Source organism: Elephantulus edwardii, unplaced genomic scaffold (assembly GCF_000299155.1).
Source record: "Elephantulus edwardii isolate Elephantulus edwardi_28Jun2011 unplaced genomic scaffold, EleEdw1.0 scaffold00116, whole genome shotgun sequence".
Taxonomy (NCBI): domain Eukaryota; kingdom Metazoa; phylum Chordata; class Mammalia; order Macroscelidea; family Macroscelididae; genus Elephantulus; species Elephantulus edwardii.
The window spans coordinates 10,946,578-10,958,879 of NW_006399866.1; the positions used below are offsets into that span (position 1 = coordinate 10,946,578).

At 37.2% G+C, this 12,302-nt stretch overlaps 1 protein-coding gene across 1 annotated transcript in view; it reads left to right on the forward strand.

Annotated features, from left to right (window-relative positions):
* Positions 1-9,749: 9,749 nt before the first annotated feature.
* STRBP (spermatid perinuclear RNA binding protein) overlaps positions 9,750-12,302 on the forward strand; it is a 93,051-nt gene continuing 90,498 nt past the window's right edge. Inside the window, exon 1 of the mRNA XM_006892586.1 lies at positions 9,750-9,919. Within this exon, the coding sequence (XP_006892648.1) occupies positions 9,917-9,919 (3 nt within the window). The 5' untranslated portion in view covers positions 9,750-9,916. The remainder of the gene's footprint in view (positions 9,920-12,302) is intronic.

Genomic DNA, 12,302 nt, shown 5'->3' on the forward strand with positions numbered 1-12,302 from the left:
TAGATATTTCTCCAACACCACAACTCAAAGGCATTTGCCAACCTTATTTGTTATCCAGCTCTCAGATGCATAGCACCTGACTGGAAAAACCATGGCTGATTCAGGTGTACCTTAGTCTTGAAACTGATGTAATTACTCTTTAGGAATTTAGAGAGCTGTCTGATAGCAGACTTAGCCAGTTCTGTACATCCTCTAATCTTTCTGACTGCTGGTACCTAGGATCCTGATTGTGGATCCAAGTAAGATGAAATTGACAAATTTTTCTCTATCATGATTTTGCCTGTTGGTCAGTGGTGAGGATTTTTGTTTTCTTGATAATTGAGGTGTAATCAATATTGAAGACTGTAATCGTTGCTCTTCTGTAGCTAACTCAATTTATTCTCAACTAACTTCTGCAGCTAACTCAAATTATTCTCATTGTCATGTTCAGCAAAGTTGTATCATCTGCATAATACATGTTGTTGATGAATCTGTCTCTAATCTTGATGCCATTCTTCTTCATAGAGTCCAACTTCTCAAATGATTTGCTCAACATCTGATGCACACCTTTCTTGATTTTTTTTTAATACATGGGGTTTTAAAAATTTTATTAATGTTATTGAACATTTACAGAGATTTTGAATTTCCATTCATTCATTGTTGCACTTTTCTCCCTGCCCATCCTTTCCCCCACCTTTCTTGATTTTAACAGTGTCCCTTGCTCTTTTCAGACAATAACTTGTTAGGCTAGGTATAGAATTCATATAAGTAGAATTAAAAGTATTCTGGAATTCCCATTCTTGTCAATGTTAGCCATAGTTTGTTAAGATCCACACAGTCAGATGCCTTTACATAGTTAATAAAACACAAAGAGACATTCTTCTGGTATCTTCTGCTTTCAGTCAGAATCCATCTGACATTAGCAGTGATATCTCTGGTGCCATGCCTCTTCTAAACCAAGCTTGAATTTATGGAAGTTCTCTGTCAGTGTACCATTCTAGCTGTTTTTGGATGATCTTTAGCAGTATTTTACTTCCATAGATGGAAATGATGCTGTTAAATAATTTTTGCCTTCTTGGGAATAGAAACCAGGTAACTATCCTCCAAATTTCCTGGCATAGACTTGTGAGCACATCCAAAGCTGCATCTGTTAGTTGAAACATATCAGTTGGTAGTGTCTCAATTCCTGAGGCCTTATTTTTTGCCAGTGCCTTCAGTGCAGCTTGAACTCCTTTCCTTATCACCATTGGTTCTTTATTGTATGCTGTTCTAATACCAAAAATCAAACAAATGTTGTTCAGTCAATTCTGATTTAAGATGACTCCATGTGCTGCTGTGTAGGACTGCTTCATATAAGAATTTTTTTCTTTTAAAATTCACTTTTATTGTACTTGTTGAGAATATATTCAGCCGAACATATATGAATCCATAGGGTTTCTTGGGTGTGATCTTTACGGAAGTAAACTGCCAACCTTTAGATTAGTAGCTGAGTGCAGATTTTGTGTTCTACTTAGGGACATTATAGTAGTACTGAAACTCAAAATCATATTACTTAAAGTCAGCACTTTCTCTGATAGGTGTATCCAGCACATGGTGACCCTGGATGTGTCAGAATAGAACTGCTCTGTAGGGTTTTCACTAGCTAATATTTCAGAGCAGATCACCAGATCTCTTTTACGTTACCTCTGGGTAGATACTTTTTGTTGAATGGCAAAGTGAACTAATGGCTAGTTATTCTAGTGCCACAGCTCTGCCCCATCACAAGCTTTGATCTGTAGTAAAAATTTGAATGTTTATTGACTAAGACTTCCCATCACAAGCTTTGATCTAAAATAGAAATTTGAATGTTTATTGACTAAGACTCCCCCTTCTGGCTGTGATAAAATAACTAGTTTGGATTAGTCATGCCATGAAAAACCTTGAAGAAGGACAAATATGAAGCAGGTCTTTCAGGCTTTAGGGAATAAGCAGCACAAGGCTATAACTTCCAAGACAATTTTGACTTTAAAACTCAAAGATTTGGGCCCTGTGATTGTTCTTGACTTGAGGACAGTTTTCTAAACTAGAATCCAGGCTGAGCATGATGATCTAGATATGTATGCCAAATAGATAAAGACCAGGTGAAATCTGGGACAGCAGAAACAACAGGAGTCTACTGGGAAGGGTTTTGAGGAAGCTAATACCATATAGAAGAGATTCCCAGATAATTTGTGTTGGTCTTTTGTGAATTCTTGGTTGTCTGTGAGTGGGTAAAGATTAACGGAATGACTGCCTCAGTATTAAGAGCAGGAAACAGAAACTAGGGGATATTCCAAATCAGTCTACTCAAAGAGAAGGGATCTTATAAAAACTGGGACATTGAGGTGTGAGGTACTCTAAATATCATGCCATGAAGCAAGTACTCAGAAATTCAAACTATTGCTACCTAGTTGAAACTGACTGATATCTGACCTTCCAGTGGAGTTCTGAGATTGTAAATACCATGAGAAGCAACTCTCCACCTTTCTCTGAGGGAGCCCCTGGTGGACTCTAACCATTAGAGAGGTGTGACCTTTGAGTTAGCAGCACAACTCCCTGTGGACTAGCCGTGGGTCTCTAAAGCAACTAGTGTTATTGTGGTGGTTCTGTGCCATTGAGTCTGGAATGAATTTATGTCTTGACCCTCCACTGAGTTTTCTTACACAGTAAATCACACAGGAGGAGATTGTCCATCTTTTCCCTTAGAGCACCTGATAGATTTGAACTGAATGTGGTGTTTATGCTTACTTTCATACTTAAAGATTTATAAATTATTTGTAACATTATATAATTTCAAGTTTATATAAAATACATCACTTTTGTTACATATTATTCTGCAGTGAATCTTTTTTTTTTTTTTTAATTTTATTATTTTCTGTGTGTGTGTACCGTCAAATTGGACCTGACTGGTACAGGAGGAGATGGCCCCTCCTTCTCCTGCAGAGCATCTGGTGGATTCGAACCACATATCTCTGGGATTGCAGTGCAGCTTCTTGCCATTAGGCCACCAGAGCTCCCCTTGCAGTGAATCTTTTAATTTACTCCTCCCTCCCTTTTTTAAGTTACTGGAGGGAAAAAAAAGACAAACCTAAGCTAAATGAGTTTATTCTAACTCTAAAGACTATAGAAAAGAGATGAACACAGGGCTTCTTTATGTAAGCAGACTGCCCCATCCTTCTGTCATAGTGTGGCTATTAGGGTTAGACTGCTGACTTTCCAGTTAGTAGATGAATACTTTAACCACTATGTCATCAGAATTCCTTTTTTTGAGGGGGGTTTGCTGTTGAACCATGGTAAATTGTGTTCATTAAGTGTGATATAATACTCTGTTTTAAGAATTTCTGTCTTTATTTTCTTGATGATGGACATTTTAAAGTTTCTAATATTATTATAAACAGTGCTGTAGTAATGATGTTTATCATCTTATTGTGCTTATATGTTATAATGTCTCTAAATACCAAAATTAGTGTTGTTGCTTATTTTGTTGTGTACTGTCAAGTTGGAACTGACCCATAGCTGACCCCTCCAGCAGGTCTTCAGAGGTAATTAATTGTACTGGAGGAGATTGCCTGTCTCCGGTGGAGCAGCTGGTGAATGTGCACTGTGTGCCTTTGAGCTTAGCATAGTTTCTTTTATCACTAAACCATGAGAACTCCATATAGGGTATGCCTGTCTTTTATGCCATTGTTTTTATTGTTAAGTACTGTACTGAAACTGACCCATAGCTGACTCTCCAGTGGGTTATCAGAAGTTGTAAATGGAAGGAGATTGTCTATCTTTCTCACATGGAGCAGCTGGTGAGTCTAGACCATGTGCTTCTGGGTTGGCAGTGTAATTCTTTACCAGTAAGCTACTAGTTATTATTAAATTGCTGCCTAAGGTGCTTATATCTAACTACCCCCTTTTGTTGGTTTTTTAAAAAAATTATACTAGTTTATTTATTTATGAAATTCAAATACATTATTTTCCACAACAGATACTTCCAATTTCCCTCATTCCCCCCCCCACTAAATTGTAAAACTCCATGATTAATTCCCCCTCCTTATATTCTTTTTTATCCTTTAGGCCACTTTGGTTTTGTGCATCTACCTAGTAGGTTCTTTAAAGCAAACATGTTGTGTCTAATGAAAAGGTGATATTAGGAAACCTCATTTTATGGCAGATAAGTGAGAAATTGTTTGTGTGGATTCTCAATGAATTTATTCCTTTTAAAATAGGTTGTTATGGAAACATCCAGACATAAACAAAGTAGAATCTGCAGGAGCCATTGTCATCCATCACTGATACTTAGTGACATAGGACCAATGTTATCTCACTTTTATCTTCTTTCAGCTCCCAACTAGATTTAAAAGAAAATCTTATTATCACACTCCAGAAGTAATTCCATAATATTTTCAGATACTCAGCTTTTGAATTTCCATAGTTGTTTGAGCTTTCTAGTGTTATCTACAGTTTTAAAATCGTGATTAAATTGCAAAATGTGAATTCATATGAAAGAAATTTAAAAATATATTAAATATATTGTACAGTACTAGCTTATCACAAAATCATGTTAGAACAAAGTTAACGTAGGTGTTTACTGTATAAATTAAGGAAATGATCCTGGCCCATCCTCACCCTTCTGCCCCCAACCCTCACCTCCTTGTACTCCCAATATGTTTTTCCCAATTAAAAAAAAATATATTAAAAAAATAAATAAAAAAATTAAGGAAATGAGTCTCTCAGAAAGGTTACAGAGGCTTATTCAAAATAAGCTAGCTTTATTAACACCATAGTTGAAAGGACAGTACAGATTTCTTTGCATATATGTATTGCTCTTACATGAATTGTATATCCTATCTCATATTTTCCGTCAGTCCATCAGCTCTGTGAGTTTTCTAAATCTAGTGTATAACTATTTTTTCTAATGATTTTTTTAATCAGTAGTAATTATCTTTTGATTTACATTAAGGGTATTTTAAAAGGAGTTTTTGAAAGAGTTGCATTATAATACCAACTCTTGTGCCAAAGCTATTGAGCTGTTCTGAAAAGCTACTTGTCTTTTCTGACCTAGATACACAGTTTTCAGCTGTGACAGAGGATGCCAGAAAAAAGAGAATGAGTGTTGGCAAGAGTCTGAAAATTATATTATTGAAGAAGCTTAATATATTTCTCAATTTTTAGCACAACAGTATAGTAGTAAAAGAAAAGTTTTCTGAATTCACTTAATCATTGACTTATTTAGTTATTTAAACTTATTATAGTTTATTTTGTCATGGTAAAGAGATTTCTTTTTGTTTCAAAATGGGTGGTTTTAAACAGTACTATTTATTTCAAAGCAGATTATGAGTTCTGAGGTCATTTTTAAACCTTACTAATTAAGAGGAATAATTGTATCTGGTCAGCTTCCAGATGTCATTTCTTTACTATGGTCTGTTCTGTTGAATAGCATCAAAAGTTCTTTTGAGAATCAAATATACTGTTAGAAGCTTATTTATAAAGGTGCTGGCATGCCTTTTAGTGCTGTTTGTAATGGGCACAAGAGGACAGAGAACATTTTAATACTTAAGCTATGTGAGGTTATTTTTTAGAGCATATCATCCCTTTTTGTTAAGAATTATCATGAGATCTGTAAATTCTAAAGATAGTTTGATGACCTATATCATAGTCTTTTAGTGGGAAGAAAATAGCTACTGAGGCATGTACAATTCTGGGGCTGCTTCATATTTGATCATGGTTTAACAGGAATAGATTTCAAATTGAGCTTTTAAAAAGATCATCATTCAAAATTAAGTATACCCTGGCTCATTGCTTTTTTCATGGTGACAGTTATGTGTATTGAAAAAAATGTGGAGACACTGGCTCTTGGGACAGTGCTGCTGTCTTCACTATGCCATCATAGACACATCATTTTATATCTTTGTATGAGGCAGTCATCAGAACAGAACAAGGGAACACTGCATGGTTCAAAACTGGGAAGGGTATATACCAAGAATGTGTCCTGTCACCGTATCTTTTCAACCCATATGCGGAACAGATTATCAGGGAAGCTGGGCTCTAGGAGGAGAAATATGGCATCAGCATTGGAGGAAGACTCACCAACAGTCTGCGTTATGCAGATGACAGCCAGCCTCCTGAAACTGAGGGGGACCTGAAGCTCTTGCTGCAGAAGGTCAAGGATTGCAAACTTAAATCGGGATTGAAGCTCAACATCAAGAAAACAAAGATTGTCACCACTGGGCTGATTGGCAGCATCATGATAGATGGTGAAGAGATTGAGATTAATAGCTTTAGTTTACTTGGCTCCATAATCAACACTCTCGGTACCAGCAGCCAGAAAATCAAGAGACAAATTGCATTGGGAAAATCTGCTGCTGTCAGAGACCTCTCCAAATTACTGAAGAGCAACGATGTCGGTCTGAAGACTAAGGTGCACCTGATACAGGCCATGATCTTTGCAATTACTTGGTGTGCATCAGAAAGCTGGACTAGAGATGTTAGAAAATTGCTGCCTTTGAGCTGTGGTGCTGGAGTAGTATTGAATATACCATGGACTGCTAGGAAAACAAGTTTGTTCTCGAGAGGGTGAAGCCAGGCTACTCCTTGGAGGCAAGGATTCTGAAACTTTGTCTGACATACTTTGGCCATGTTGCAAGGAGGGACCAGTCGTTGGAGAGGGATGTCATGCTTGGGTGGGTGGAGGGACAGCACAGAAGAGGAAGACCCTCGATGAAATGGATTGATTCCATCACTGGCGTAAAGGGGTAGGTGTGTCAGAGACATTAAGATTGGCACAAGATAGAGCAGGGTTTAGGACTATTGTACATAGGGTCGCTTCACTATGAGTTGCAGGCAACTCGATGGCACATACTATGAGTTGCAGGCAACTCGACGGCACATAGCAACAACACATATTTGTGCTTGCTAGAAATGAGGAAGACTTAAACCACTTGCTGCAAAAAAAAAAAAAAATCCAGAACTACAGACAGCTTTCAGCATGGATGTCAGCATTAAAAAACCAAAAATTGTCACCACTGTGTTTTACTGCACAAAAATTGTCACTGCTGTGTTTTACTGTCTCTTGTGAATCTGCCTGGGGGATCAGCTATGAATAGATTGACTTGCCTTTAACTTGATGGCAAACAACAAAAACATAGTCTTTTGTTCTGTTTTTAATTCTTAACTGTGTATTAGAAATTCATACTTTCTCTGTGACTGCCAGTAGGTTTTCTTGAAGGAGGTCGCCCATGGTGGATAAAGTTGATGGTATTGAACCACTTACCTTTTTGTTTACAACTCAATAAAGAAAACTGAGTCTCAGAAATTGAGTTATTTTTTCTTGGTTCTTAAGTCAACAGAGCTATTAAATTGTTGTTTTAATTTTTTTTAATTCAAGGCCAAAATTTTATCCACTATATACACTTCGCCTATAGCCCTGGTGGCCTAGTGGTAAGAAGCTATGCCGCAATCTCGAAGACATGCAGTTCAAATCCACCAATTGCTTTACTGGAGAAAGATGAGCAGTTTCCTCCTGTGTGGTCAGATGGCTCTGAAAACCCACCAGAGGGTCAACTATGGGTTGGTTCCAACTTGACTGTAGATGTACTTAGGTAAAAACTAATTAACCATACCCACCCTCATTAAGGCTGTTCCAATTTCCAGCATCTCTCAGTCAGGTTTCCAGGGCTTATATGACCCTGTCTTCCCCTGCCCCTGCTCCATGATTGGCCTGTACATGTAACAAAATGAGACTGCGTCATTTTTCTCCTGTGGAGTGACTGGTGGATTTGAACCACTGACTTTTTGGGGTGGTTTTAGTTGTTGTTTTTATGTGCTGTTGAGTTGAAACCAACACATAGTTGACTCTCCTGAGATCTTTCAGAGGAAAATCACATGGAAGGAGAATGACCATCTTTTTTCCATGGAGCAGCTGGTGGATTCAAACTGCATACCGTCAGTAGCAGAACTCTTTACCACTTTGACACTAGAACTTTCAGCTCTTTGGTTAGCAGCCTAGTATCCTACATACCATGCTACCATGGCACCTATGAGACTGATCAAGATGTACAAAAGATACTAGGAATTACAGTACTTGGATGTTACTTCTTACTGTATTGTTACATAACCAAAGTGAGCGTTATTATTAGAGTCGGTTCAGTTAAGTAACTGTATTTCAGTGAAGCTTTAGTGGATTTTTTAAACTAAAGTTAGAGAAGTTGATTATGAACTGGTTTTAATTTTTCCTGTATTTCATACGTGAGCATCATTTAATCATGCGTGAATTTTGATCTGTGTTTTTATTTATTTTGTTATGTTTTTATTTGATAGGTGAAGAGAGTTGCGTGTTCTCCTAGTAACTTTCTTTGTCCCAAAAATGAAACATAAATTTCTTTACGAGAGTAATTGATTTAGGAAAGAGTTAATGATAGTAGTGAAAGAAGTTTCCATCAATTTAGCTATTTGTGAGTTTATTTGATACATGTTGTAAATTACATGTAGTTAAAGTATATGTTGTACCTTTATGGTTTTGTATTTTTTTTTATTCTTTATTTTAAATACCTGAATTCATAATATATAAAGATTTCTTCACTGCTCAGATGAGATTATTTCTATCTTCTCCGTTTGTTCTATAATGTTGAATCAGAACCAACTCATAGCTGATCCTCTATCAGGTTTTAAGAGGCAGCCCATGTTTCTTCCACATTGCAGCTGGTAGATTAGAACCATATGCTTTTGGGTAGAGCAGTGAAACTCCTTTCCAAATCTCATAAATGGGGGAAAAGTGAGTAACAGAATAGTTCATTGGCTTGTGGGCAGAAATATACTGTGGGATTTTTGCTTGGGAAAATCCAAAGATAAGGAAGTCAGGGTAAGTGAAATTGAGGAGTCTTAACTTAATGAAATGTGATGGCGTAATGCATTCATTATATGCTGCACTACTTGTCAAAAAGTCAGTGGTTCAAATCTCCTGCTTGCTCCAAGGGAGCAAGATAAGTAGTTCCCTCATAAAGATTTACTGCCCAATACCCTTGTTGTTGCTTTTGTCTCCTGTTGAGTTGGAACCCATTTATAGCTGACCTTGCAGCTATAAATCAGAGGCAGTAGGGAGGAAATCGTCCATCTTTCTCCTGAAGATCAGCTGTGGTGGATTTGAATGTGTACCATACATCTTTATGTTGACAGAATCTTTTGTGATTAAATTAAACTAGTAAGCCCCTCCGGGAGTTCATGAAAAGAAAGTGAAGAAAATTCTGACTTTGGACTTGAAAATAACTTAAGAACATTTTGCCAGTATACCTTGTCTAATAGTATCAAATGAAAAGGTGGTCTGAGTATGACATTGTAGTTAAACCAGTGGTACTTTTATATTTTCAAATCTCTTATCTACTGCATATTCTGATAAGTTAGACTAAATGCCAGTTTCTGATTGAAGGCCTGTAGGTTAATTGTGTCACTATTTCCACAGATACTTGTATTGCCTTTTTCTTAAGTTGTTGGTAACTTCATGGAATCGGTCATTTACTATATTTATCCTATTGAATGCAATTCAGTAAGCATTATAGCTAATAAGGAGATTATTTTCTGGCAATATCATCTTGGTTTAATGTCAGTCTGTTTTTGGACCCAGAGTCTCAAAGCAAGTATTACCTTTGTTTAAAATGATACATTTTTCTTTATGATCCTTGTTTCTTTTTGATAACAATATATTATACACTTAGATTTGAAAGTAATTATAATTCGCATTTTTGAAAGTTGTTCCTTTTTCTCTTACAGGTATATTCCAGAGAACAAGTCTCTAAACATCTTTGCCATATTGATTCTGAGTTGTCTGGGGACTCAGGCTTATGAGGAGGTTCTGTCACAAAAAGCAGTGTCTAGTGAAGACGACAAGAAAGAGAGGAAAGGATCGGAAAAAGAAGCTGAAGTACTATAGAAAATCATGGTAAGTTACTTGTATTTCTTTAATTTAATCACAAAAGATTCCAATAATACAGAATTGGAAGAGTTGACAATGAGGACAAGTGCATAACAATTGTGAATCTTTTTGGCTGTAGCTCATCAAAAGATGACACTCTGTTATTTACATGGAGTTAACTTGAGTTCAGATTATGAGCCCTTTAAACCACAAGATGGAGCCCTGTGAGCCTTTAGGCCATGAAGTATTAAAAACAGAAGAGGAAATAATCATGAATATTTTATAAAAAAATGGACACGGGCAAACCAGTACAAATTACTAGGTGATCTTGAATTCAAAATTATGTTGTTTTTTTCTACAATTTACTTTTTTTGTCTTAAATTTTTGTATTAATACTGTAACTTGTCATATAAATGTTACAAGTAAAATGTGGAGATGTTTTAAAAAATTCCTTTCCCTACAAGGTTTGAAAATAAGATTAAGTGTTAAATGTTTTAGGGGCACTGAAATTAACATCAAGAAAACCTTGGGTTTTGTGGAGAGTTTTACTCTTAAAATGGTATTCGTGATATTAGTGGAAGTTTTGAAAATCTTTGTTGCTTAGTTTTTCAGTTGGTAAAATATGCTGATTTTTGACTTGGTAAATGAGGGGGAAAAAGCACAAATATATTAATCATCAGTGTGCTTAGAGTATGTTGTTCAGAAAGTCTTGTGGTGTTTGTTTAAATACTAGATTTTTAAAAGTCGGTGCTAAGAATTATTAACTACTTGGCTTGCTCTTTACAGAAGACTTTTTACTAATAATTTAGAAGATGGATGGTTGGAAAGACATATTAGCTTGAGAGTTTTTCCGTTGTTTAGTTTTGTGTTGAGATGTGGGGGAAATAAACCGTATCAAACCCAATTATTTACCTTTTGGGTCTTATGAAATGAGGAGGCTCTTGGTGGTCTAGTGGACAAAGTGTTACACCTGCCAATCCAAAGTGGGGTTATTCGAATCCACCAGCTGCTCTGAGAGGAGGAAAATGGGCAGTCTCTTCCCATGGGATTGAAAGCCTCTGATCTACTGTTGGGTCAGTTGTTGCTTTATTTCATCTCAAAGAGTTGAGTTATTATTACATAAACTATAGCCTCTTTAGCTAATATAGTCTTGATATTCTTAAAACTTAAGTATCGTATATGTATTATTTGTCATCAAAACAAATAATAAAAACATGTAGTCAAGTTGATTTAGGAATAAAATGATGCTGTAGGATAGAGAGGAATTGCCTCATGTTGTTGCTGTTGTTATGTGCCATCAAGTCACTTGCGACCCTATGTACAACAGCCCTGAACACTGCTCTGTCCTGTGCCAACCTCACTGTCTCCGACGGAGTTATTCGCACTGCCCCAATCACAGAATGGATCCATCTCATTGAGGGTCTTCCTTTCCTGCACTGTCCCTCCATTCTCCCAAATATGATGTCCCTCTCCAAGGACCAGTCCCTCCTTGCAGCATGCCCAAAGTATGTCAGACAAAGCTTCAGAATCCTTGCCTCGAAGGACCAGCCTGGTTTAACCCTCTCCAGGACAAACCTGTTTGTTCTCCTAGCAGTCCATAGTATATTCAACACTCTTCTCCAGCACCACAGGTCAAAGGCATCAATTCTCTTTCTATCATCCCTAGTCACTGTCCAACTCTCCGATGCATAGCACGGATCAAGTGCACTTTAGTCTCGAGCCTGACGTCGTTGCTCTTCAGTACTCTTGAGAGGTCCCTCACAGCTGACTTTCCCAGTGCAATTCATCTCTTGATTTCCTGGCTGCTGCTACCAAGAGTGTGGACTGTGGAGCCAAGTAAACTAAAATTGTTAACTATCTCAGTCTCTTCACCATCCATTCTGATGCTGCCAATTGGCCCAGTAGTGAGAATCTTTGTCTTCTTGATGTTGAGTTTCAGTCTGTATTGAAGGCTGCAGTTCTTGACCTTCTGCAGCAAGTGCTTGAGGTCCTCCTCAGTTTCAGCAGGCAGGGTTTGTGTCATCCACATAACGCAGATTGTTGATGACTCTTCCAGTAGTCCTGATGCCACATTCCTCCTCGTACAGCCCAGTGTCTCAGATGATCTGTTCTGCATACAGATTGAGAAGGTATGGAGACAAAATACATCCCCGAAGGACCCCCTTCTTGATTTTGAACCATGTAGTGTCTCTTTGCTCTTTTCTGATGACTACCTCTCGGTCCAAGTATAGGTTTAGCATAAGCACAATCAGAATATTTCTGATCCTTCTTCTCTGTTGCCAGCTCCCAACTTTTGCATTCCACTCACCCGTTATTATTAATTCATCTTGATTGCATGTTCGATTGATCTCCGACTGTAAAAGTTGGTAGAAATCTTCTATTTCCTCTTCTTTGGCTCTGGTTGTTGGTG